Source organism: Haematobia irritans, chromosome 1 (genome assembly GCF_050003625.1).
Source record: "Haematobia irritans isolate KBUSLIRL chromosome 1, ASM5000362v1, whole genome shotgun sequence".
Taxonomy (NCBI): domain Eukaryota; kingdom Metazoa; phylum Arthropoda; class Insecta; order Diptera; family Muscidae; genus Haematobia; species Haematobia irritans.
In genome coordinates this window covers 267,910,568-267,938,494 of record NC_134397.1, presented here as the reverse complement: position 1 = coordinate 267,938,494, position 27,927 = coordinate 267,910,568, and the positions used below count along the sequence as shown (strand labels likewise).

Genomic DNA, 27,927 nt, shown 5'->3' with positions numbered 1-27,927 from the left:
CATGTGCATAAGTACACTCTTGTCCACTGTTAATGCAATGTGATTATGTAGATATTGTGGACACCAACGAATTAAGTTTGTTGCTGAACGAATTATGAACCCATTGCTGCGGATGATGTAAAAGATTGCATAACACCGGAATTATATGTTTTTTGATGTGCGTTACAAATTGACGGTATCCATTTGGAAAAGCTGAAGAAGACAATGTACCACATGTTGTAAAAGCTGTTGCAGAATGTGGTAAGACACCAGGAGTAGAGCGGCTGGAGCTTTATTCTTTACAATTATTAGTGTCCAGTGCTGTATGAGATTTTTTAGCAAAACAATCCAAAAACTGGTGAAAAACACTTTTCAAAACAATTATCATGAATGCGTGTATGTAAACAATCAGCTGCTGCGTATGTATAAGTAAAAATAGTATGACATTTGGCGATGTTGTCAATTAAATTGCGGAGAAATAAACGCGGAATAGCTCCAAAATAGCTGTTTTCTTCGATCGAAATGTATTGTCAACACTCTCATTTTTCAACGCGAAAGAATGGTTAAGTGAAGTTATTTTCGTGCCAACAAACATAGTACCCACCTTTATGCGCTTTAAGGCCGGTACTCTGTTCGGTTTTCGCGTTGAAACTCCATACAAAACCAAAACATGCGAAAAACTAGCGAAATTTTTTCCATTTGTGGTACTTTGTTTTTTTTTTTCGAGTTGAAAAACTGACGTAACTCGCGTATTCAGTATTTTCATAACATGGCGCCATTTGCAATGTGAATTAAGAAATAATTTATTTATTAAACTGATTTTTGTGAATTTATAACACAAAAGTGGATCTGATTATTATTTAAAAATGTAATCTGATGATTGATAAAACTAACATGGAGTTGTATTTCCATAATAAACTAGCAACCAACATCTAGCCGCTCCCTACTATATGGTAGAATATAAATAATTTATATAATATGAAATTTAAACACAAATGTTAACAAAATAAAAGCTTTATTTGGTGAATTATATTTTACAATCGTTTCATTTGTACTGGGCATCGGGATAATAAACACAAAACATAATTGAAACAACAGGAGGCACAGCAATTGATGTTCCAAACAAGCATTAGCACTTCAAGCAACATGTATAGTACCGAGGTAGCAATGAATGGAATCACAAGAATTAATTGCTATGTTCCAAAAAATAAAATGCAGCACTGTAAAATTAGTTTTTTAATTCCAAAGATATTTGTAAAATAACTTCGCCTGCTTCTTCTTTTTCAAATTATTTATTTTGTATGCGAGTGTGTGTAAATCGAGCAACTAGTTGCGTATGTATATGTAATCATTTCGTGACAGTCTGCGATGTTGTCAATACATTTCGACGAAATAAACGCAAAAAAATCCCAAAATGGCTGTTTTTTCCCCCTCAAAATATATTGTCAACACTATCATTTTTCAACGCGAAACAATGATTTAGGGGAACTTTTTTCGCACCAACAAACAGAGTACCGGCCTTTACAGACTATCAGTTATTCCGAACGACAGTGCTCGTGTCGGACATATCCCATATATTGTGCACATTATAAGTTAAGTCCGAAGGCATAATCGATACTGCTGCATGTTTATGGGATCGATAACACATTTACCGATTATTTAGTCATCGCCGACAAGTCGTATCGAACCGACACACTGAAGATTTTTTACAAACACCGACATTCCGTCCGGAATAACTGATAGTCTGTAAAACGCATTAATTACCAATTTTAAAGTTATAAACCAGAGACAGAGCCGAGTCGCGCCGCTGACCATTTTTTTGTCAGGCGACGGCGCCGTCGAATATATCAACTCATCTCGACTCAAAATTAAAAATTTGGCAAAAATTTAGCTCAGAAAATTTGAATGAAATGTAAATGTGATTGTAAGATTGTTGTACAACTAATCTCATTACCATTCGGATAACTTCATAATTGACCGCCGCTGAATATACAAATTTATATCGGCTTAGCCGTCAAGCTGCCGCCACAGGAGGCAATAAATTAGTGTCAGCCACCGCCGATAATGGATAATGGGACAGACTATAAGTTATTCCGGACGGAATGTCTCTTTTTGTAAAGAATCTTAGAGTGTGGTCAATCGCTAGGAATTGTCGGCCTGACTAAATAGTCGATAAATGTGTTATCGATCACATTAACGAGCAGAATTATTGATTGTGTCATCAACTTGTAATGTGGCCAATATCTGGGATATTTTTGACATGAAAACTGTCGTCCGGATAAACTTATAGTCTGGACGGCGCATAATGCACCGTTCATAGTATAAGTTTATTTGTACAATTTCGCTATCCGACTTTTTGAGATATATCCCAATTGTTAGCTACACCATAATTTGTAGTTATTATAAAATCAGGTTTTACTCTTTTGCAAGTTTTCACCGGATAATTTTTAATGGAAAAGTACGCCAATAGACCTATTATTGGCACGGAACTGTATTTATTAATTTTTCCCGTGTAAACGTCCTTTTTGAGACATTAATCAAGTACTTTATATATGACAGTTATGTACCCGCAATTATGCAACACTACGTCTAACTTCAGATTGAACATTGACATTTTGCAAATTTCTTGACTGGAGGTACTTAGAGGATTTTTTGTGTGTGGAAAATTGTGGATTACATAATTTTTAAACAAGCGACTGGTCAAAATATAATAGTGTTGTTCTTTTTGTGCCCTTGCAGAAATATAACAAATCTCAAATATGGCTGACAAAGTTGTTGAGAAGCCCGTAGGCAACCCCATGAAGTTCCCATATACCTTTTCGGCCAAAATTGCCCAATTCCCCTTGAAACATTACATCAAGAACCAATGGATCTGGCGCTATTACTTCATTGCCTTCGGTTTGTCCATTCCAGTTTTCTACAAGATTAGCAAACTAGGTAAGATGCATGTCCAAAAAAAAGCTAGATAATATAACTCTAACCTCATTTTAATTCCAGCCAATTCCCCTGGAAACAAGAAAGCTTGGGCTGAACAACAAGCTAAAGAACATGCCGAACACCACTAAAATATCCTTTAGTATAATATGTGTATGGAGAGAACCAAGTTTTTTTGCCATGCGATTTTCTTCAACTTGTGTAATTTGATTTGAATATTTTTCCGAAAAAATAAATGTCAACCTTAAGTGGGACTTAAAACAAGTATTTCCTACAGATCTAATTTTACTTCTTCTGAGGATTGGCATGTTTGGAAATTTTAAAATTGATGTTGGAATATTGAATGAATATCTTACTTGCGACTTTACTTTTTGTAATTACAGATCCCACTAGTTCAGTTATTAATATTTATTTATTGAATCATACAGTATTATACCTTAACAGCTAATACTAATTTATCTAAGACCGATTTTGTTTCTGAGAATAATCCTTGCCCAGATTTTCCTCTATTTGTCCTTTCTCACAAGTAAGTTGAAAGTAATCTGAAATCCAACATCTATAATAAATTAATTTATATTTTAAGAGTCGGGAAAATAAGCCATATTTTGGATTTAGACTAAAACCCTAGCCTTCAACCTCAGTTGAGTAGTATTGAATGACAAGTGGCATTCTTGGAGTTACTTTTATTAACTCCATTATTAGATCATTGATGCACTTTTTAGTAGTTGCAGTAAAGGTCGTTTTTAAGTTCGCATTATGGCGATGAAATAACCATTTTTCACGGACATCTTGCGGTGGCTATCAGTAAACCAGAAGCTTGTAATGAGGATTTATCTTCAAAATTAAAAATGGAATGTTGCCTAAGATTTTGAAGAAGTACATAACATATGTTTATGATGTACAATTTAAGAAACACCATAAAGATAGATTGCATTTTAGTACAACAAGATTCTATCAAAATTTGCTATTCTATAAAGCCCTTAAATTGCTCAGTGAAACGCCAAAAGATTAAAAAAAAACATTCATAATTTTTTCCGTTTCTAAAAAATAGATTAATTTCATATTTTTCAATTGTTGGTTTAGACTATTCTCCATTATAATAAAATTTGCCGAAAAAGTTCCAATATTTTTGTAGATATTTTCGACTTTAGCGGCTAAACTCGCATTGTGTATACCAGAGCTTCCCAATTGGGGGGGCGCAGCGTCATTTTTGGTTGAGCAGGTTTTGTATCATTAAATTTGTTAAAACAACACTAATTGTTAAGTTCTACAAGAAATCAATAATATACTACAAAAATGCATACCATTCATACATTTCGAAATGTTCATTTATAACCACAGTGAGAGAACTCACTGTGGGTATAAACGAGACCTCCCACTTTTGGGAGGTCTCCGGTTTTCAGAGTGTCCAAGTTTGAGAGGTTACACTGTATTTGTAAATTTTCGTGAAATGTAAAGACATTTTAAAGATGTTTATAAAAAGTAACAAATTTCGCATATTTTATTGAAAAGGTTCTTAATCCAAGTTATGGAATACAAAATGATGACTTCAATAACAAAATAAAAAAAAATACTTATCGCCAACACAGAAGACTATTGCTATTATTTAGATAGGCGGTCGATTTCCTTTTTTATATACTTAACACTGTATGGGATGAAGATACTCATGGAATGCCTTACTATCTTATTCAGTGCTGAGGAAATGATCTGTGTCAATGCTCGAATATATATGACCCTCCGAAATCATAAAGTCCAAAATGCCACTAAAAAATTAAATGAAATGTTTTATCATTATTTTCGGCGGTGTCTTATATCTACTTACTTTAATTCAGATTCCTTCATTTGTGTGAATTTCCGCTTTAGTTCATCACGACTAATTCCATCGTTGGACATATGTTCTTTGATAGCTTTGAAAACGACAAGGTTTTTACCATCTAAACCTAAATCATTACTACCCTGAACCCCAAAACCACCGCCATCGCTTGCAGATTTCACCCCACCGCTGAAATCATAGCTACTACCTTTAGTAGCATACTCTTCAGACTTATATCGTGCATTCAATACTTCCAATATATGTGTGACCACTTCGTTGGGATCATTCACTGGTAACATTTTGAAGACCATCAATGTCTTCTGGCCTCCCTGGGATCGAACGCTGCCATAAACTGTTGCATATTTATTAAGCATCACGTCTGGAGCTTTCAAAGAATCTCCCTCCTCCAGCCAGTAGTGGGCCTCAATGCGCCCAGTACTATCTTCAAGTGTATAGGTTATCTTTGTCGATGAGGTATCAATGTTTCTCACAATTCCCTTGATGCAGACCATACTAAAACTCATTTCGAACATTTGAAAGTTTCCTTCCGGTGAATTCAGAACTTGTTTTATGAGCACTGGGGCGATACCCTCGGCTTTCTTCTCACTAGCTGCTCCATCAGTAGTTTGATTTGCATTAAATTCGCCTCCAACTAAAAATTTGTTAAACTGATACAAAAATACAAGACATTTTCTGATGTCTACTTACATGTATCGTTCATCTTTGAGTATTCTGATGATGATGAAATTAGGGGAAGTTTGCGCGTTGTTTGTATATAAATGTAAGCGCCTTTTTGTCAAAAAGTTTTTGATAGGCCAGCGTACAATGCCAACGGCGAGAAAATTATTCGAATTCAACGCCGTCGATTTTGCAAAATTAAGTGATATCACACTTAAAAATTTGTCGAACATCAGAAGAACTTCTTATGCGCTTTACAGACTATCAGTTATTCCGGACGACAGTGCTCGTGCCGAACATATCCCATATATTGTGCACATTATAAGTTAAGTCCGAAGGCATAATCGATACTGCTGCATGTTTATGGAATCGATAACACATTTACCGATTATTTAGTCATCGCCGACAAGTCATATCGATCCGACACACTGAAAGATTCTTTATAAACACCGACATTCCGTCCGGTATAACTGATAGTCTGTAAAGCGCATTATGCGCTTTATGTCCTTTATGTGCTTTACCGACTATCAGTTATTCCGGACGGAATGTCGATGTTTGTAAATAATCTTATGCGCTTTACAGACTATCAGTTATTCCGGACGACAGTGCTCGTGTCGAACATATCCCAAATATTGTGCACATTATAAGTTAAGTCCGAAAGCATAATCGATACTGCTGCATGTTTATGGGATCGATAACACATTTACCGATTATTTAGTCATCGCCGACAAGTCGTATCGATCCGACACACCGTAAGATTCTTTACAAACACCGACATTCCGTTCGGAATGACTGATAGTCTGTAAAGCGCATTACAGTGTGTCGGATCGATACGACTTGTCGGCGATGACTAAATAATCGGTAAATATGTTATCGATCCCATAAACATGCAGCAGTATTGATTATGTCTTCGGACCTAACTTATAATGTGCACAATATATGGAATATGTTCGACACGAGAACTGTCTTCCGGAATAACTGATAGTCTGTAAAGCGCATTACAGATTATCACTTATTCCGGACGACAGTGCTCGTGTCGAACATATCCCATATATTGTGCACATTATAAGTTAAGTCCGAAGGCATAATCCATACTGCTGCATGTTTATGGAATCGATAACACATTTACCGATTATTTAGTCATCGCCGACAAGTCGTGTCGATCTGACACACTGTAAGATTCACCAACATTCCGTCCGGAATAACTGATAGTCTGTAAAGCGCATTATAATGGGCACAATATATGGGATATGTTCGACACGAGCATTAAATGCTTTCAATTCAGAGATTTGTCATATACTCTGTTTAGATTACAGAGAGTTTAAATAAAAATCCCAAAACATTGTACAATTAAAATCATTTTATTAATTTATTAAAAATATCAATGATTTGTATTCACCCTGCCAACATTTTTTGAATTTGATGACACTTCTGAGAATCCACACCACGTCGAAAACAATCGTATACGACGTCCAAAACTCGTCGGAAAAGCACCGAAGTTGTACCATGCCAAGTTACTACAAAAAAAGTTTCGCATGAGTGCAATTATTAGGTGCCTTTTTAGATAAATTTAGAACGACGCCAATAATAGCCACTTCAAATTTTAAGATAGTTTTAAAAGAATCATTGTGGTCAATTAAAACACGATTGTTTAGATGTTTATTAATTTGATGAAACAATTATAATTTCTTATAAATTTAACATAACAAGGGATGTGAGTTAAAAAATGTTTTCCCTTGGCGACCACGGTATTTATACGCAAACGGTGCGTATATTCGAATTTAGAGGAAATGGAAATTTGTGGTTTTAATGGCAACTGTCAAACTAAAACATCTCAACTCAGTGTGCACGGTGAAATGTTTTGGAAAAACGAATGAGGAAAACGGGTCAATGGGAACATAGCATAATCACCCTGTTCTGCAAAGTCTTTTTTTATTCGTTTTTTCTATGAAATTTATTTTAATAATTTGATATATATTTTGAAAAGAGTATGTTCAGTCAGATCATATTCCAAATTAGGTGAGTTTACATTATAAAATTGACGAGTTTTGGAGGAAAACTCAAGTTTTCCTTGATTTTTGTATGGGTAAAACGACTCGTTTTGAAATGCTCATAAAGGGAAAACCAAGGCAGATTTAGTAAGGTAGTTTTAGTATTACAAAAACAAAAATGTCAGTCGCCATATTGAAACTTTGAATTAAATTTCTCACTTGTTGAACAATATGTTCAACAAGTTGGAAATTTAAAATAGAGAAAATCTGGAAATGATCGATGTATGCTTCGAAATACGATACGGTCTACAAGAATAATAGAAGTAATGCTTACCATCAATTATGAGGATAATTTATTTTAATACTTTTCTGTCATAAATTTAAAGCAAATTGAAAATTCAAAATTTTTGGTATAAAATAATTTTATTTTGAATTTTTATTTTTATTTGTCACTATTGTCTATTAAACATTGGCAACATTTTCGTAGGGGGTAAAAACTACGATGTGGTCTCATTGTGAAGATACCTCAAAAAGAGAAAAAATAAATTCATATAGATGGGAAGAAACCATAATATTTAATTCAATGATATATAATCATGATTTGAAGAAATATTTGGTAGGGGGAGATGAAAAACCCATAAAACCCCTTTAGCTATGCCATTACCCTGCCAATATTCGAAACATCGAACATCGAAAACAGTCGTATACGATATCCAAAACTCCTCGGAAAAGCGCCGTCACTATTGAGAAGTTGTACCACGCCAAGTTACTAAAAAAAAGTATCGCATGAGTGCAATTATTAGGAGCCCTTCTGGATACATTTAGAAGGACGCCAATAAGAGCCCCTTCAAACAATCAAACAAAGTGCATTTTAAGATAGTTGTAAAAGAATCATTGTGGTCAAGTAAAACACGATTGTTTAGATGTTTATTAATTTTATGAAACATTTTTAAATTCTCATAAATATAACATTTATACGGCTATCACATCACATTTAACACATTTTTATGCATTAATGGGAGATTGATGTTGAGTTACAAGTTGTAAGTTAAATGTTGTAGCATCTATCAGCCAGTACTTTTATTCCCAATGGAGGCAGCGTGTCTGGAAAAATATTTGAAAAACTATCACTTTATTCCATTTGGAAAGTCAAAAATTGTTCACCAATTTACTTTTCACAATTTTAAGCGTAATAACTATGTTTTCAGCACTTTATTTTCGTTTTCATTGAAATAAATTATAATAAGCCAGTTGCGCTTGGTGTTTCACAAAATATAAAATGGCTCTTGTAACAATAGTGATGGCAAAATACTTTCATGCGAATAGTGATGGCAAAATACTATCACAGCTGGCGATTGTTGCAGTGTCACTTACGAGTCTGTGGTAGCGATGAGGATGAAATGGAACATTGAAATGCTGGCAGGGTAAGCAGATACCGACAATCAAAGTTCTGCTCAAATGAAAAAATTGTAATCATCTGATAGCTTGAAACTACCTTCCTAAATATACCTTGGGGAAAACATTTCAAACCCCAAAACATGCTTGGTGAGAACGTCATATAAGAGCAACGGAATTTGACAGAAGTACACTGAGTGCGACACTTTATGCGCTTTACAGACTATCAGTTATTCCGGACGGAATGTCGGTGTTTGTAAAGAATCTTACAATGTGTCGGATCGATACGACTTGTCGGCGATGACTAAATAATCGGTAAATGTGTTATCGATCCCATAAACATGCAGCAGTATCGATTATGCCGTCGGACTTAACTTATAATGTGCACAATATATGGGATTTGTTCGACACGAGCACTGTCGTCCGGAATAACTGATAGTCTGTAAAGCGCATTAATTTTGCTGAATCCCGCAAAATTATTGAAGAGGTCAAACGACGGCATCCCTAATATACCAGTGATATCCACTTTGTTTTTTAATACGTTTTTCATTTTAATTATTCAAAAAATCTTATTAACTGCAAAACCGAACACAGTGCCCGTCATTATACGCGAACATTGAAATTGCAATCAAAATTATAATTATGGATATTTGAAATCTTTCTTTTGTAAAAAGTCTTCTACTGTTGTTGTTCTTGTAGTACTGTACTGTACTGTGTTATCCATTTTTATCTTGGATGAACTGTGCCACTAACGTGGGATGCGTCCAGAGTTTATATTTTTGGGTGTATTATTCAATTATAAACATTGATGTAAGTTGAGTTCCTGGACGGTTAAAACGTTCGAAAGTGGAGTATGATCAATTTGTTTAGAGTTCAAAAACTATTTCACTGATAACCAGAGTGGAGAGAATGCAGCAGAAATGTATTAAATTTGTTTTGTCATCATTGCATTTTGATCATCCCATCATGATTCAAGTTGTAAGTAAACTAAACTTTTGACACTATTAACTCGTTTTAGATTGGGGTCTTCGAAAGATCGATTTAATATGTTGATTTTATAATTTGGATTTTTCTTTCAATATAACTGAATTAAAACATTTTTAGAAACAAAGTGTTACTGAGTATGTATTTGGTATTTTCCTACTAATACACTCCAGGACTGGGAAATAATCTCTTTTTTTGGAATTTGCTTGATGTATGTCTGCATTTTCTTTATTTTTTTTTACACTTAAACTGGCTATTTGCAACATAATTTACATGGTAAAACTAAAAATAAATATAAGGATACAACGATTTAATGTTTACATTGTGGAAGACTTTGATATATTTAATTATCTTAAAGCTGTTGCGGTGCGGTTCTACATATATTACGACTATTCAACTTCTTTGTAATATTTAATTATATTTCAAGTTGCCCAGACAGATGTATTTTATTTCGGTGTACTCGTCAATTCCATGATGACATCCTTCACGCCCTATACCAGATTCCTTTACGCCTCCGAATGGAGCTTCTGCCGCAGATATGAGACCTTCGTTGACACCAACCATACCGACTTCGAGGCGTCTTGCGACTCGGAATACTTGTTGAATGTCCTCACTGAAAAAGTACCCAGCTAAACCACGTTGAGAGGAATTTGCAATTTTTAGAGCTTCTTCTTCAGTCTTAAATTTAATAATCGAAACAATAGGCCCAAACACTTCTTCTGTGTATATTTTCGCCTCTGGTGAGAGATCAGTTATGATTGTAGGGGCATAGAATAGCTCACCCAAATCTTTTAATGGTCTACCACCGGATATTACATTGCAGTTTTTACTACGCGCATCGTCAACAAAGCCACAAATTTTGTTGTATTGCATTGTGTTGATTAAAGGTCCAATTTGTGTATCTGCACTATCGCCGTTTCCAATTTTCAAGGATTCCACTCGACTTTTCAATGCAGAAACGAATTTATCATAAATTCCTTCTTGGACAAAGAATCGATTTGCCGAAACGCAAGTTTGACCACAATTACGAAATTTCGAAGCCATAGCCCCCTCAACTGCCTTTTCGACATTTGCTGAATCAAAGACTATAAATGGAGCATTACCACCTAATTCAAGGGATATTTTCTTTACGCCGTCGGCAGATTGACGATATAGGATTTTACCCACTTCGGTGGAACCAGTAAAAGAAATTCCATGAACATCAGGACTTTTGCAAAAAAGATCTCCAATAGGTGCCGCTTTGTTTGTAGTTACAACATTAACAACTCCATTGGGTATTCCAGCATCTTGAGCAAGTTTTGCTACAGCCAAGGCAGTTAAGGGTGTATCCTCTGCTGGTTTTATTACAACTGTACAACCTGTTTAATAATAGTGGTAGTCATTTGTGTGATACCGAAACACATAGATATGCACTTACCTGCGGCCAGAGCTGCTGCAGCCTTACGAGTAATCATGGCCAATGGAAAATTCCATGGAGTTATAAGAGCAGCAACTCCCAGTGGTTGTTTCATGACAATCAGTTCCCTATTTGGCACTGGAGCCGGTACAATTTCTCCATATATACGCCTTGCTTCCTCGGCAAACCATTCCATAAATGAATTGCCATAAACGACTTCTCCTTTCGACTCATTAATTGGCTTTCCTGACTCAGCTGTCATAATTTCAGCAATTTCTTGTGTATTCTTTTCAATAAGATGATACCAATTCTAAAGTAGGTTATGATGGACGAAATTTATTTCCACTATTTTTATTTGTTATATATATGCAGTTACCTTTAACAGTTGGGATCGTTGTTTGGCCGATAGCGCCGACCATTCGTTGGAATAGAATGCTCTTTTAGCGGCGTCTATAGCCATTTGAGCATCCGTAGCATTCATATTAGGAACTGTGCCTATAACTTTTCCATTAGCTGGATTTTTAACCTCGAATTGCTCCCCACTGCTGGCTGGAACCCATTTGCCATCAATCAAACCCTTCGAAAGCAATAATGAAGACATACCGCGAATTTGCAGTTGGTTTTTAACAAATATTTGCGTCCCTAAACGTAACATTATTGATTATTCAATCTATAAGATGTATATCCTTTCTTTTGCCTGAAATTTGTGTTAGCTTTTGTTCTCTATTGATTTGCTACCAAATGTTCGTTATGTTCTACGTAAAATGCTCGCCAAGTAATTTGCACACTTGCTATGTTGTTATTGGGAATCAAATGACTTATCTGGTTCTCGCTGATTTGTTCTATTAATTTTAATAAATTTCAATTGCCGTGCTATAAATTTTGTATGTGGGGAAGTTGTCACCCCCTGACACCCATACACAAAGATAACAGAGAATACGACAAATAGTGAGAGAGAGACTTATGAAAGTTAAAGGCAAAACATATGATTCCATATTGCTCAAAATTCTATGGGAATTCTCATGGAAAAAGTTTTATCGTTCAACATATCAGTTGGATCAATTTGTACCAAGGGTAACGGATATAAGTACATCTCATATAAGAAAAATAGGCATATAAGAAAGTTAGTAAAACCACACCGTACTTTCTTTTTCTTATGAACAATAATTGTTTATAATAAATAACGCATATAAGAAACCAAAAATATGTTTGTGTTGTCAGAGTTTCTTATAATCTTTATCTACTGCAATGCGCTCGACACGGTTGAACTATATCATAAACCAGCAAAAAGTTTGCTGAAGAGGGGAAGGCACCATTTGATGATATTTTGCGGCTTTAAGAATATTTCAGGGATCGTAAATTAATTAAGTCATGTTAAAAAATATATATTGTTTGCCGCCATTAAAAACATTCCACTCATCGAAAGAAGTAATCAAAAACAGCGGTTTGAAATTCTTGGTCGAATCGAACAACAATTTGTAAAATGTTTAAGTTCTAAAATGTTACCCAAAGATTTTCAAACAAAAAAATTTTTTTTTTGTATATTCCACCACATTATGTTCTTAAGCACTTGTAAATACGAACAGAAAATATTGTGTATGCTGTATGTCTTAATTTAAGATTCTTTAACATAAATATATAAAAGGATTTCTTAATATATTGTATGTCTTAATTTAAGATTCTTTAACATAAATATATAAAAGGATTTCTTAATATATTGCTTTTATTGTCTTACAATAACTCCCAGATATTTGTTGTTTTAGCCAAATTAAAGTTTTACGGAAATTGGGTTAAAAAAAAACTGTCAAATTTTTATAAATTGGAAACCATGGTTGCGAAACTTCAAGACTTGTTTGTTGTGGTCATAGACCTCTGAGTGTACATTAACGTTATACTCTCAAATCCACTTTATCCACATTTCAAATGACATTTGCCTTATAAAAAGGGGATTTCAAATCTAACAAGTTGGCTGATAAGTCCCCGGTCTAACGAAGAAAAACACATTTTTTTGTCAAAATTCGTTTTTATTATTCAACATAGTAGCTGATGGCCTTAGCAACCAATGCTACTTTTCCCTTTTTTTATCATACATTTACTGTATGATTAAAATAAACAATAAATAAATAAATAAATATTCAACATAGTTCCCTTCAAGAGCCATACGATTATAACGACCTTCCAATTTCTTGATACCACTTTGGTAGTACTCCTTCGGTTTTGCCTCAAAATCGGCCTCAGTTTCGGCGATCACCTCTTCATTGCAGCCAAATTTTTTCCCTGCGAGCATCCTTTTGAGGTCTGAGAATAAGAAAAAGTCGTTGGGACCAGATCTAGAGAATACGTTGGGTGGGGAAGCAATTCGAAGCCCAATTCATGAATTTTTGCCATCGTTCTCAATGACTTGTGGCACGGTGCGTTGTCTTGGTGGAATAACACTTTTTTCTTCTTCATATGGGGCCGTTTTGCCGCGATTTCGACCTTCAAACGCTCCAATAACGCCATATAATAGTCACTGTTGATGGTTTTTCCCTTATCATGATAATCGATAAAAATTATTCCATGCGCATCCCAAAAAACATAGGCCAGCGGACTTTTGTCTTTCCACGCTTCGGAGTCGCTTCACCGGTCGCTGTCCACTCGATTGGACTCAGGAGTGTAGTGATGGAACCATGTTTCATCCATTGTCACATATCGACGGAAAAACTCGGTTGTATTACGAGTTAACAGCTGCGAACACAATATTAGTAAAAAAATATGTGAAACATTTAAATCTGAAGCAATTTTAAGGAAACTTCGCAAAAGTTTATTTATAATTTATCGCTCTATATATATGTATTAGAAGTTTAAGAAAATTAGAGTCATTTTTACAACTTTTCGACTAAGCAGTGGCGATTTAACAAGGAAAATGTTGGTATTTTGACCATTTTTGTCGAAATCAGAAAAACATATATATGGGAGCTATATCTAAATCTGAACCGATGTCAACCACATTTGGCACGCAAAGCTACAATGCTAATTCTACTCCCTGTGCAAAATTTCAACTAAATCGGAGTTAAATATTGGCCTCTGTGGTCATATGAGTGTAAATCGGGCGAAAGCTATATATGGGAGATATATCTAAATCTGAACCGATTTCAACCAAATTTGGCACGCATAGTTACAATGCTAATTCTAATCCCTGTGCAAAATTTCAATTAAATCGTAGCAAAAAATTGGCCTCTGTGGGCAAATGAGTGAAAATCGGGCGAAAGCTATATATGGGAGCTATATCTAAATCTGAACCAATTTGGCTGATATTTTGCAAGTTTTTCGAGACTCATAAAATATTCAGATGTACGGAATTTGAGGAAGATCGGTTAATATACACGCCAATTATGACCAGATCGGTGAAAAATATATATGGCAGCTATATCTAAATCGGAACCGATTTTTTCCAAAATCAATAGGGATCGTCTTTGAGCCGAAACAGGACCCTATACCAAATTTTTGGACAATCGGACTAAACCTGCGAGCTGTACTTTGCACACAAAAATACACCAACAGACAGACAGACGGACAGACAGACGGACATCGCTAAATCGACTCAGAATTTAATTCTAAGACAATCGGTATACTAAACGATTGGTCTCAGACTTTTCCTTCTTGGCGTTACATACAAATGCACAAACTTATTATACCCTGTACCACAGTAGTGGTGAAGGGTATAAATATCAGTCACACAGGTGATTAATCAGTAATTAATGGCATTCTGAAATAAACCACATTGCTAACTATATGCCGTAATTACAAAATTTGGTAAATTATCTACCAGACGAGCGAAGGCCAAATTGATGGTCATAGTGAAATCAACACTCTGCACAGTTGAGCACCAGTTTCAACCAAATTGGAAACGATACTGACAATTTTACTCCTTGTTCATAATTTCAAGTAAATTAAGGCAGAACTCTGAAAATTTGAAGCAAGTCAATGTGAAACTCTGGACTGGGGTCTATAAGTGGGGTCACATCGGGCAAAATATATACATATATGAGGGCTATATCTAAATTTAATCCGATTACTACCAAAAATCATCAGGGATCGATTCTGCCCCAAAACAAATACACCTCAAAATAAAAAAATAATAAAATACATCTGTAACATATAATCCCAAACATTTTCTGCTACAAGCATATAAATTTTCAGAATTTGTACAAACAACGAATTGTTTGTACTGTGCAAACCTATTTTGTGTTTCATCCTAAGCATATATTTTTTAAGGCTCCGAATAAACACTTTAATGTGCAAATTGAATAATGTTTAGGTAAAGGGTGATTCTTTTGAGGTTAGGATTTTCATGCATTAGTATTTGACAGATCACGTGGGATTTCAGACATGGTGTCAAAGAGAAAGATGCTCAGTATGCTTTGACATTTCATCATGAATAGACTTACTAACGAGCAACGCTTGCAAATCATTGAATTTTATTACCAAAATCAGTGGCAGAAAATCCGCTTTTTTATCGACAAATTTTGTTCAGCGATGAGGCTCATTTCTGGTTGAATGGCTACGTAAATAAGCAAAATTGCCGCATTTGGAGTGAAGAGCAACCAGAAGCCGTTCAAGAACTGCCCATGCATCCCGAAAAATGCACTGTTTGGTGTGGTTTGTACGCTGGTGGAATCATTGGACCGTATTTTTTCAAAGATGCTGTTGGACGCAACGTTACGGTGAATGGCGATCGCTATCGTTCGATGCTAACAAACTTTTTGTTGCCAAAAATGGAAGAACTGAACTTGGTTGACATGTGGTTTCAACAAGATGGCGCTACATGCCACACAGCTCGCGATTCTATGGCCATTTTGAGGGAAAACTTCGGAGAACAATTCATCTCAAGAAATGGACCGGTAAGTTGGCCACCAAGATCATGCGATTTGACGCCTTTAGACTATTTTTTGTGGGGCTACGTCAAGTCTAAAGTCTACAGAAATAAGCCAGCAACTATTCCAGCTTTGGAAGACAACATTTCCGAAGAAATTCGGGTTATTCCGGCCGAAATGCTCGAAAAAGTTGCCCAAAATTGGACTTTCCGAATGGACCACCTAAGACGCAGCCGCGGTCAACATTTAAATGAAATTATCTTCAAAAAGTAAATGTCATGGACCAATCTAACGTTTCAAATAAAGAACCGATGAGATTTTGCAAATTTTATGCGTTTTTTTTAAAAAAAAAGTTATCAAGCTCTTAACAAATCACCCTTTATAAGCAATTAAAATTTTTGATGTTGATGAGCAAACCCACTTATCAGCATAAAAAATGTGTCTCTCAAGCAGAACACCATTCTCATTTAAATTTCTCACTGTGTTACGTTGATGCCTTTCGTTATCTATTTCCATCGTCATCTTTATTTTTTCTCTATTCTGACGTTTCTACACATATATGTTTATAAAAAAAAATCCATATAAATATATTTTTGCATCGAGATTAACATATATGCCCCAAACATGGTATTCTAGTTTATGTAGATTATATGCTTGCACTTAAAAATAATGTGCAAAAAAATTGAGTGCCACGGAAATTTTTTGATTTTAATAAATTCATGTCGAATGAATTTATTATTTAACAAAAAGGTCTACCAAATATCAAATAAAAAACTATTTTTTAGATTTTAGTTAACTTTTGCCAAATGTGAGAACATTTTTGTTATTTTAATTTTTTTGTATACTTCAGTGATGTGAACTAAAAATGAGAAAAAATTTAAACAAATGAAGTACACTATTTTACTGAAATTGAAAATAGTTCATGTTTTTCTGAAATGGGTGAAGTTTACTTAAATTGAGTTCAGAAATAACTTTAATGAGTAAATTTTTCTTAAATTATATCTATCTTGAACTTCATATAGCGCTAAAGACGTTTTAACAATTTCTTTGGATTATTATTGTTGGAGGGACGCAAATTTTAAAGGTTCGTGTCCTATATTTATAGAATACAATTTATAATAATATTATTATTTACTTTCTTTCAATTAAAATTTCTTTACTTTAAAGAGATTTGTCTTTATTATATTGTGGAAATTCCTTGTCCTAAAATTTAATTAATTAGGTCTAATTTTTTTCAGTGTACATTTTAAGATAGATAGGTCCCTAAAATGTATTAATTTTAAATAAGCAGTTGCTTTGGCTTGGAATCAATAACAAAATGTTTAAGGGAAGGTAGAAATTTCTTTTAGTGTAGATAGGTATTGGTAAATTGCTTCTTTGTAATTCATTAAAGGAAGAAGTGATGTCTAGTACACAGAAAACAAGGGAACTATTTCAATGTTTATGTCCTGAATAAAAAGTTGTTATTTAACATGTTACACTACAAAAATATTAAAAAAGTGATATTAAAGATTACTCAACCTACATTGAAGGATGCCCAATTTACAAAATATTAAGGAAAAATTCTTTAAAATAGTGAATTTTTTCATTCGTTTTGTTTTTTTATTGTTGGTTTTTTTCCTTTAATCATTGTTGTTGTGCTTAAGCCGAAATCAAAAAAAAAAAAAAAATGCAATTTTAATTAAAGTTTAAGGTTTTTATTTAAAGATTTTAAAATTTGCTTCAAAATTTTTTGTATTAAATTTAGGACACAGATTTTGGAAAATTGCGTCCCTCCGTTAAAGTCTTTGAAGAAAGGCACATTTTCGATTTAAAGAAATCCTCCTTAAGCTAACTGAAATATTGAATCTTTAGATTTAAGATAAAAACACTTCAAATATGGACAAAGACTACTTTCTTCAGTGTAGATTTTAAATTAGATAGGTCCCTACAAATGTCTTTATTTTAAAGAAGCAACTACTTTGGCCAAAATCCTTAAAGGTGGAAAGTTGGTACATGTTATGTTCCACGTCCAAAAATAACATGCTCTTGAAACATGTTTAAGGTGATCATATTAGTCCTCAGGGTGCAGTGCAATATTTAAGCAAATTTCTAAAATGTACATATACATATATAGTTACAGTGGTGCAATGGTTAACATGGAAGCCTTGCATACACAAGGTCGTGGGTTCGATTCCTGCTTCGACCAAATACCAAAATGTTTTTCAGCGGTGGATTATCCCACCTCAGTAATGCTGGTGACATTACTGAGGGTTTCAAAGCTGGAACGCCGTTAGCTTATAGTTATGAATAAACCCGTTGTTTAGTGATATCTTATAAAATATTCAAGGTTTGTGACCCAAAAACAGGATAACAAACCAAGATAATTATACGCGATAAAGTCCTCCTGTACATAGATTCTGTAGTGTCTCGTTTACAATTTTAACATAGCTACGTTTTGTTTTATTTTAAATAATGCTGTTGTTTTTGGCGTGTTCCACTAAAAGCATCCGTTTTAATAAACTCGTCTAAAGGCGAACTTGGGCATTAGAGGGTTAAGATCCTGTCCAAAGTAAGTATACACACATATGTATAACGCAAACATGAAAATCAAGGAATGTTTGCAATAATCAATCAAGATCTTTTTTTCTTATTTGAGGTAATGGACCTCATGGTGAACACACCTACCTATATGGTATGTTTCACACACACATATACGTATGTGTCTCTCAGACAGTTCACATGACTGTGTTTTCTCCAACCGTTTCTTCAAACTTGATAGTGGAGTCTGCAAATTGCAATTTAATAACACAGTATGCTGTAGAAGTCACGCTCTTTTAAAGTTCGATACATTCCTCTGCGAAATTTCAGTTGACTCTTGTCTGGTCCATTGGTCTGAACGTTTGGACGTGCTAAAAGTGATGACTTAATTTATCAAGAAAATATCCAAATTATACAATTGAAGAGCTAAGAAAAAGACAAATTCCATCAGTTTTAAGAAAACTTCGTAGAGGAAAATTTACTAGTGGTAAAAAGATAATAATAGTGAACACAAAAAATATAAAAAATACACGCTTGTGTCCTGTTTAAATTGTTGTGAATTATTCGATATTTTACACTAAAATCACAAATGCACAACATATACTATATAGTTTAATATTCTTTTAATAATATTAATAAATAAATATAGTTCGCCAAGGACAAAGATGTAATTTCATTTATGTCCCTTGATAATAGTGTTTTGAATATGTGGCAAATAAATGAAAGTCGGGTCAACGGCACTGTAAATTATGATTGCACATAAATATTGTCGTACACATAAGGAATTCTTGTCCGCAATATAGCATTGGTGGTGCTTGTGTACAAATATAAAGTTTTCACTAACGAACATTTAGGTAAAGGCGTCTGCTATCTTCAACTCTGGCATTATTGACAACTATAAATATTTCAAATTATAAAGGATTGTTTTTATCGACTTCACGTAAAAGCTTTTATCGCAAAAATATATGAAAACATTGGATCAAAGTCTGTTAGAAAAATATTCCAAACAAATGAAATGACTGAATCAGTAGCAATAATTTACTGAAACAATTAACTTTATTTTGTTTTGACTTAGTTTAAGCAAACAGAAGAAATATTCTTAACATATTGCTTTTACTTTTATTCGTAGTGCTTTTACCTTAGCTCCAGTTTATTTTAATTTTGTTGCAACCAAACTTAAGCATGGACGGGGCAGAAGAGTTTATATTTTAGCAGACAAAAGGTTTCTTTTTTTCAAAGGACTTTTATCCTTCTAAAAACATCTACAATCAATTCAATTCCATATTAACAAATTTCCTTAAATTTATAAAATTTTTTGTATAAATTAAATTTGTGTAATTCGCTTAAATCTAGGTTAAATATTTTAAATGAAATTTCTTCAATCACAGAAATGAAAGTACAAATCATCATCGGTAATTAATTGATCCAATAAAAAAATTAATTTTGAGATTTATTTATATATTAATTTAAAAAAAATGTTGAATCAAATAAACTTTCAGTTGAATATTTTTAACAATTCTAAATTCGACACTTACCCACCTATACATAGGACTATATATAGGACTTCATCTGTGAAAAACAAAGTACCATAACAAGTTGTGTGCTGTTGTCCCAATTTGAATTTTATTTATCACAAGTTCACAGTAATCCTACCAGAACTTTGCAGAATACGTGAATGAAATCATTATTTTGATACCTCCATGTTTGCAGTATAAACAGTTTTTCGTTGCTGGGATAGCAAACATTATTTTATTTAAAACATCCGTAGAACATTTGCGGTTTTAACAAACCAAACTGCTTTCTCTTTTTCAGCAGAAAAAAACCTGCTGACACTACCTGCTATTTTTTATTTATTGATACAATTAACTTTTTAATCAAACTCGGAAGGCTAAGTCACTTAAAAAAGATTATTTTTTTTTAAATTTTTAATAAAAAAATGTGCGAAAATGTGTAAAATTTTCGCAGTTTTAATAAAACAAATAATTGTTCCTATTAACAATTTAATTTAAAAATTTAATTGACGTCGATTCCAAACCTCAACTAATTGCTTAACTGATTTAAAAATTTCATTGGAAATTCGATTGAAGTTTAACTAAATAAAGAATTTAATCACTGTTTGAGTTTTTCAATCTAAATCAATTAAATTTTTGATTGAATCTATTAAAAAATGTATTGACTTTTGCATCAATTAAAAAATTAATTGATTTTTGCGATCAAAATCAATTAAAATCTAAATAAGTATAAATAAAGCCGGGGTACAAATAAATGACGGCGTCAGAGAAAGTATATAATCGCTTTACAACACTGTATTCCAAACAGCGAAAGTAAATTCAAAGGAGACAGAATAATGAAGAATATATTAAAGAAGAATACTGGAAAAGTGAATGTCAATTCGAATGGGGCGTTAGACAGAGAGAACACACCACAGAGTGAAGTTGAAATCTATAAGCCCATATCGGAAGAAATTACTAAGGGAGAAATTAAAAAGGAGAAAGAAGATAGCAACGACAAAGGTAAGTAGCTCAAATATCTTCATATTAATATATTATTTAAAATATTGTGTTTTGTTTGAATGGATTAAAAAGGAAAATTCATTTATATCGTTTGATTTCATGTGATAAAAGAGAAAAATTCTATGCGTGGCTGCGAATATGGACAGTGTGTATGTGTGTATACTATCGCATATATTTATGCAAACTATAATTCTATCTGTTATTGATAATATACATATATGCAGATTTCTGAAGTTGATCAGATTTATATCCATATCGCTGTATACAAAAAAAAAGAAATAAATTCCCACACGTGGCATTGCAATTCTAAAAATTTCATATTGTAGATTTGTGGAGTGGGAATTATTTCATTGGAATACACACATAATTATTATATCCACTTATATTGCGTCAGCCATTCAGAACTAATTTACTTTAATTCATTTTTATGAACATACATTTAGTTAATTGACATACAAAGGGAAAAATAAATCAATATGTGAAGTAGGTATATTTTGTGGTGCGAATCCCTAAGACGAGTCAGGAGAGCATAGGTTTGCCAGATGGCAGGGGTCCGTCTGGATTGTCCCGGAATTTCATCTCCAGGAAGTGTCCAGAAGCTTTCACAAAATTTGCCAAAAAAAAAAATCCCGGAATTTCAATTACTCGAGGCATATGTTTTAATTTTTTTCCTATTTCTTAGAAAAGAAAACGATTTGAAATTAAATCGCTTTTAAAAATATTTTTGGTTTTGGATTTTCATATTTTTTAAATGTATATTTGTCGTCAGATTTTGATTTTGTACCATTTCATTCAATCTAATCACTATTTTTGGATTTTTTTATTTTATTTTTTTACTTTTATTTTATTTAAGACAGTACAATAAGCCAGTAAGGCCAATAATTGCGCATGGCCATATTTTTTTTAAATGTATAGTTGTCGTCAGATTTTGTACCATTTCATTCAATGTAATTAATCACTATGAGAAAACTCAAATCAGTGTCTTTCAAATCATCAGCTCGCACTTGAGCAGTAAATGTAAACGAAATATATGCAAATATCTAATTTTATTTAAAATTCACGTTTTTTCTGCGAAAAAATTTACAAATAATAAGTCAAGCCTGCCAATATTTCAAAGTTCGATTTTATCCCTAGCATAGACTCTTTAGTGACACTATAACAATCCCCAACAAAACCATGTCCATGGCGATATCCAAATTCCCAGTACCGAAAGGCACTACAAAAGGACTAGCTACTGTTTTTGCTTGTCCCGACAAATCCCGGAATGTACGGCGCAATGTCCCGGATTTCGGCAACCGGGAGTGCAAGAATTGTACTACTACCCTTTCAGCTTTTACACCCGCCACGATGGTTGGTATACCCAAACAATAAAACTCGATATCGACTACTATCATTCGCGTAGATTGCGAGATAAATTTCTGTGATTACCCTGCCAACAGTTTTTGAATCCTCATTACGTCGAAAGCAGTCGTATACGATAGTTAAAACTCGAACAAATGAACAAATAGGGTGCAGCAAATGTGCTATACCCATTTGTTTTTCGATACCTAATTTTTTTTTTTTTTGACGAGGCTAAGATTTTACCACATTCATTTTATTAGTGTTAGCCATCCACGTAACTATGAAATAAGAAACCCATAATTTCGGATATTTTTGCGAATTTATTAAAAAACTCATTAAGCACGAATTCGTAAAGTGTACAGGTAATGTGGTACACCATCATGTTGATTTTTTTTAAATAAATGCAGCATATACATCGTTGCATACATTTTATGCTTTTCTAGTACTCGTAAGTTATTTACATCCGAAAATTATTAAATTGAAAATATACCTTCACACAAACCACAGCACAGGTAAATGTGATTTTTTTTTTCAACTGACACAAAAAAAGAGTTGCAAAAATCAAACTGATCTTTGATTGCTTCATTCTCTGACAGACACAACCTATTCAGCTTGGTTTAGTTATTCGTATGTTTTTAGATAGAGAAAATAGCTGTGGTAACATTACCATCCTGTACCACATTTGCTGCACTTTATTGTTCACACATTTTTCTCTTTTGGGAAATTTACCACGCCGACTTAAAAATATTCATCACTATTAACATCCATTTTCAAGAAGCTCCGTTGGCTAACTTCGGATCAGTAGGTAGAGTAGTCCCTTCTGCGCAAAACATTCTTCACCCTGATATTTAAAGTAATTGTTTTAGAGTAAAAATGCGGTAATAATAAGTTAATATTATATTTAAATAAAAAATTTTAACAATTACATTGCTAATTACTTAGAAAAGCTCTTGATTATAATAGATTTATGGATTTGTTTACTTATTGCTGCCCGATTTACATACTTGTTAATATAAAAAAAATTCGCATTGTTCTTATGTAGCAAAAGCAACCAGAGCTATAGAGCAATACAACACCTGGCTTATAATTACAACTACATAACATACGATGATATTGGCGAGTATATTGAAACCATTCAGTTTGCTTCAAATAACACTGATTTAAAAATTATCTCCATTACATCATACGGCCATAAGAATATTTTCTCATTATTGTATTGAAAAGCCAGATAATATTTTAACATTCAAATATTATAAGTTTATGTGAATGAGTGTTGGTAGTAAATCTGAGTTATTTTAAGGTACAACTTTGTTGATTTACCGATTACTTGTCCCAATTAAAAATATAGCTATGACGTCCATAGTTTGGTGAAAAGGTGCTTGAAAATAACTTCCGTAGATATTGAAATCAGAATTAGAAAGCCTTCTTTTCGACAATAAGAAATTGGAAATGCCGACTTTTTAAACTAAAATGCGTAGATTGTTGTCCGCCCACCTGTTTGAAATAAATATTTTCGTAATACGCAGATACCATGCAAATAAACCTGTTGATCTTTTTTATACAATACCTCAATATATTTAATCCAGAAAAAAGCTATGTAGTTCAAAATGTAATGTACGACAGATATCTATTCATATTAGGATTAAAATTTCAATATATATATTTTTTTAATATTTAAAAGTGTATGGTTCTTTCCGCCTTACCTATCAAACACCATTATATAACATTACGTATTAGTAATTGTATAATCAATCATCTTTCATTGTTATCAATATACGCATAATTAAAATTTTCTGCATAATTTATTTTTGTCATTTCTTTTGACAGGCGAACATACGACAACCTCCTCATCATCGTTGTCATCCATAACAGCATCAACAGAGAATATCGTCGATTCCAAGACTGATAATTCGTCCACCGATACCAAAATGGTGCAGGAAGAAGTAAATAATGATGGAGCTGATGAGCAAATGTTGCGAGCCGATGACAATGACAAATTAGCTGAAAAGCGTGAAGAAGTCAAATTCATAAAGGGAGGAGATCAAAATGGTGATGCCAAGATCGATATTGGCAATGTCAATGGAAAGGTTGGTTTTCCTATTTGGGTGTATATTTTATGATATATTTTTTATATTTTTGTCCTTCCTTCTTTCCTTCACGCATTTGGTGTTTCAATCGTGTGATAAAGGATAAGGAAGAGGTAATGATAAGGATGCGTAATGATTAAGTTTCATAATCTTTTTTATTTGGATATTTAAATATCCGATACCTTTTCTTGGCTATATTAAAAAGTTTTTATTTTTTTGTTTAATTAACATTTTTTCATTATGATAATTTTTGGAAAAAACAATTTACGGGCTGATATACATAAATCGCAATTCACTAGACTTTTTCATTTAGTCAATTGCCGGTGAACACACAATACACTCTAAATGTTGGGTCTAACCACTTTCATATATATACCACTAAAAACACAATTCTTGATTGTATTCTGCACTTTTTCTACCCTTTTTTTGTACGAGTTAAAAGTATTTGTGACTGAAATAGCCATTCATTTCAATATTAAGTTTGAAGCTCAGATTCCAAAATAACTCCGATGAATTTTTCGATGATTGCCATCTAACAAAATTGGAAATGAATCTACTTTTAATTAGTTTCCTCAATACCCACTAATTTAATTGAAATAGACTTTAGTAATTTGTTTAATTATGAAATTAATGTATGTTAAATTGAACATGTTTTTATAAATATTTTTATTTTATTCTATCTCGAATGTAGGCTTTTACTGGAATGACCAAAGAAGAATTAATGAAATATGCCAATGACCCATTCTGGATACGTTTACGTTGGATTTTCTTTATTGCTTTTTGGTTGATCTGGCTTGGTATGCTGGTTGGTGCCATTTTCATTATTGTACAAACACCAAAATGTGCAGCCCCCGAACCATTGCCTTGGTATAAACGTGGCATTTTGGCTAAGTTCTCCAATTTTGAGTCGAACAGCGATAATGTCGAAATTGTGAAACAGATTAAAGCAAGCGGTGTCATTTATGAAATGCCAGCTGAATTCACATACAATGTACGTGATCCCGATGTAGAGGAGAAGATAAAGAACATTGTCAATCATTACAAGGATACCGATGCTCACGTAATTTTGGATATTACCCCTAATTATGTACCAAAGACTTCGAGACTTTTGAAGGATGCTATGGATGATGAAACTAAACGTTCCGCATTTATTTGGGTTGAAAAACCAGAAGTACCTAATAATTGGTTATCTCTGGTCAATGGAACAGCATGGGCCGAAGTGACTCCAGGCAATTTCGTTTTATCACAATTCGGTGATGGTCTATACGACTTACATATGAATGATACTATTGTTAAAAAGGAACTAAGCCATGTTCTCCAGCATCTCATTGAATTGGGAGTTAAAGGTATACGTCTAAAGAACACCAAATTCTTTTTGTTGTCGAAACAGTTTAAGAATGAAATACCATCTAAAAATCCAAAATACGATTTGAGTGAATACGGATTCTGGACTCACACACAAACCACTTTCCAAGAGGGTTTGGGTGATGTTCTTTATGAATACTTGACTGTCGTTAAGAACACATCAGCTGACGCATTCCTCTCCGTTTCTGACGATATCATACGACCAGAAGTATATCGTACTGTTTCGGGTGATATGGGTATTGATGTACCTTTATATGGTAAATTTGTCAAGAGTTTGAGTTCGCCCAAGGATAAGGATTTGCGTATCGAATTGACCAATGTTATGCGCGAAGTAGGAGATCATACCTGGTTGCAATGGAATGTTGAAGATGGCAGCGCTAACTCAGAAGTTGATGCTTCAGCATCTGTTCTATTCTTATCATTATTGCCCGGAACACCAGTTGTCCCTGTCGGCACAGAGGTTTATGGTAACTTAAGCGATGCCACCTGCAAGCAAATAGAACAATCACGTTTATCGCCTTCTTATATGCATGGCGATTTTGCAATGTTACCAATTGAACCTCTGGTAGGATACACCAGGTAAATACTGTTTCATTTTATGTGGCAAAATATCAAAAGTTTATTTTATGTTTGTTATCCTCAATTTTTTGTGCCTTAACAAAATTTTTAACTTTTGTAACTAACATGTCATTGTCTTTCATTATTTTCTCTAATGCCAACTAATATCTATGTGGTTGTGGTTGTTATACTCTAAGACAAAGGTGAGATGGTACTAACTGTTAGATAGACAATAAGGGTTTTGTGGTTTATGTTCTTTACATTGTCAATTTTTGCTTAATGCCTAAAATAATCTAAATATCTCAATAATATATGAATTCATTTATGTATATAGAATAAAGTCCGGAAATCCTGGATTCATGGTTGTATTTAATCCTACTGAGGTCAACCAAAAGGCAAATGTAACTCACGAAAGTTTGCCTGAAAAAATGACTGTTGTGGCTATAAGTGATAACTACAACATCACCAACGTTGCTGCGAAGTAAGTTATTTTTAATAAAAATTCTGAATTGTCTATTAAATGAAGGACAATTTTGTTTATCTTTTCAGGAATAAAATCGCTACAGAAGATTTGGAGGTTTCTCCATTTGCTACTATTATTCTAACCTATGTTCCAGTCAAGGCAGAATAAGTAGCATCATTGTAATACAAATAACTATTTCAAGATCCCAGTAATATGGGAATATGTCATCAGAACACGTAACATCACCTATCCATATGGATAAAGATGATGTTAAAAAGTTAAATATTATTCAAATATATGTTTAAAAAACTGCTTGAAATTATTAAAAAAAAAAGAATTTGCTTGATTATTTTGGTGTTTTATTTTAATTACCGAAGCCGTCATTTGATGTCGATCTCGAAGATTTTAAATTTCTCTTTTTCAATTGCCATAAATTGATTCCAAACTCGCGTCAGTTTCTGTGAGGTTATTGAAAGTGTGGAAGAGCTTAACACGAACCTTACTTGTTACTTAATTTAATACAGACCATCGCATTTTCGGTACACTGTTTTCATCCTTCGTAACCATTTCACCAAAAATTCAATTCCAAATAGGGATAAAAAAGTTCTAATTCGAAATATCTATCACAATGGACTGAATAGTCTAAGTGGCCTGACAAAAAAATCGGGCTGCCACTTTAACCTAACCTAAATCGAAATATCGAATTGTACTCTATTGGAAATAAAGTAGAATCTGATTTTCAAGGTGATGGTGTAAGTGGAGGGAAGTTGTCGATAATCTACGACGTAAAATAACGAATTTTTGAATAATCCCAAAGGTCGAAGTGAATTTTTTAAATTTGGAAATTTCATTTTCCTTTTTAAATTTTGAAAAAAAAATCCTTGTTATATTTCCTTGCTCCGCAAACACCGTATTAGACTGCCTTGGTTTTACTGCGTGATTATTTCGGAAACCTTAGAGATCACGCTCATGTAACGTGATTCGTGAAGGTGATGAAAGCTATACCGGAAAGGGACTAGTTGACATATTTCGAGTATTGAAAACTGTGTTGGCA

The 27,927-nt window shown here is 33.4% G+C and overlaps 4 protein-coding genes across 5 annotated transcripts; 2 read left to right on the top strand and 2 right to left on the bottom strand.

Moving 5' to 3' along the window:
- The first annotated feature begins 2,467 nt into the window (after nt 1-2,467).
- On the top strand, nt 2,468-3,180 carry roh (reduction of Rh1). The gene is made up of 3 exons (XM_075293321.1): nt 2,468-2,615; nt 2,719-2,916; nt 2,977-3,180. The coding sequence occupies exons 2-3, from the start codon at nt 2,739-2,741 to the stop codon at nt 3,042-3,044; spliced, it is 246 nt and encodes an 81-aa protein (XP_075149436.1). The 5' UTR covers nt 2,468-2,615; nt 2,719-2,738; the 3' UTR covers nt 3,045-3,180.
- A 1,202-nt stretch (nt 3,181-4,382) lies between these two features.
- On the bottom strand, nt 4,383-5,588 carry RPA2 (Replication protein A2). The gene is made up of 3 exons (XM_075293269.1): nt 5,435-5,588; nt 4,736-5,378; nt 4,383-4,676 (listed from the first exon to the last, which is right to left on the bottom strand). The coding sequence occupies exons 1-3, from the start codon at nt 5,445-5,447 to the stop codon at nt 4,598-4,600; spliced, it is 735 nt and encodes a 244-aa protein (XP_075149384.1). The 5' UTR covers nt 5,448-5,588; the 3' UTR covers nt 4,383-4,597.
- Nucleotides 5,589-9,975: 4,387 nt separating this feature from the next.
- On the bottom strand, nt 9,976-12,105 carry Ssadh (succinic semialdehyde dehydrogenase). 2 transcript variants are annotated; one of them, XM_075293199.1, is made up of 4 exons: nt 11,868-12,105; nt 11,547-11,812; nt 11,192-11,480; nt 9,976-11,132 (listed from the first exon to the last, which is right to left on the bottom strand). In XM_075293199.1, the coding sequence occupies exons 2-4, from the start codon at nt 11,769-11,771 to the stop codon at nt 10,186-10,188; spliced, it is 1,461 nt and encodes a 486-aa protein (XP_075149314.1). In that variant the 5' UTR covers nt 11,772-11,812; nt 11,868-12,105; the 3' UTR covers nt 9,976-10,185. The 2 variants fall into 2 exon arrangements, with proteins under 2 accessions (XP_075149314.1, XP_075149311.1); XM_075293196.1 differs by having other exon boundaries at nt 11,547-12,105.
- A 6,800-nt stretch (nt 12,106-18,905) lies between these two features.
- CD98hc (CD98 heavy chain) lies at nt 18,906-27,222 on the top strand. The gene is made up of 6 exons (XM_075293172.1): nt 18,906-19,033; nt 20,866-21,059; nt 24,228-24,487; nt 25,179-26,431; nt 26,745-26,891; nt 26,960-27,222. The coding sequence occupies exons 2-6, from the start codon at nt 20,894-20,896 to the stop codon at nt 27,039-27,041; spliced, it is 1,908 nt and encodes a 635-aa protein (XP_075149287.1). The 5' UTR covers nt 18,906-19,033; nt 20,866-20,893; the 3' UTR covers nt 27,042-27,222.
- The last annotated feature ends 705 nt before the right edge of the window (nt 27,223-27,927 follow it).

Coding starts and splice junctions, on each gene's coding strand:
- roh (XM_075293321.1), top strand. CDS start 2,739: ATGGCTGACAAAGTTGTTGAGAAGCCCGTAGGCAACCCCATGAAGTTC. Junction 2,917..2,976: donor CTACAAGATTAGCAAACTAG/GTAAGATGCATG, acceptor TTTTAATTCCAG/CCAATTCCCCTGGAAACAAG.
- RPA2 (XM_075293269.1), bottom strand. Junction 4,677..4,735: donor ATGAAGGAATCTGAATTAAA/GTAAGTAGATAT, acceptor TTAATTTTTTAG/TGGCATTTTGGACTTTATGA.
- Ssadh (XM_075293196.1), bottom strand. CDS start 11,825: ATGTTACGTTTAGGGACGCAAATATTTGTTAAAAACCAACTGCAAATT. Junction 11,481..11,546: donor AACGATCCCAACTGTTAAAG/GTAACTGCATAT, acceptor AACCTACTTTAG/AATTGGTATCATCTTATTGA. Junction 11,133..11,191: donor TGCAGCAGCTCTGGCCGCAG/GTAAGTGCATAT, acceptor ATTATTAAACAG/GTTGTACAGTTGTAATAAAA.
- CD98hc (XM_075293172.1), top strand. CDS start 20,894: ATGAAGAATATATTAAAGAAGAATACTGGAAAAGTGAATGTCAATTCG. Junction 21,060..24,227: donor AGAAGATAGCAACGACAAAG/GTAAGTAGCTCA, acceptor TTCTTTTGACAG/GCGAACATACGACAACCTCC. Junction 26,432..26,744: donor CCTCTGGTAGGATACACCAG/GTAAATACTGTT, acceptor TTATGTATATAG/AATAAAGTCCGGAAATCCTG.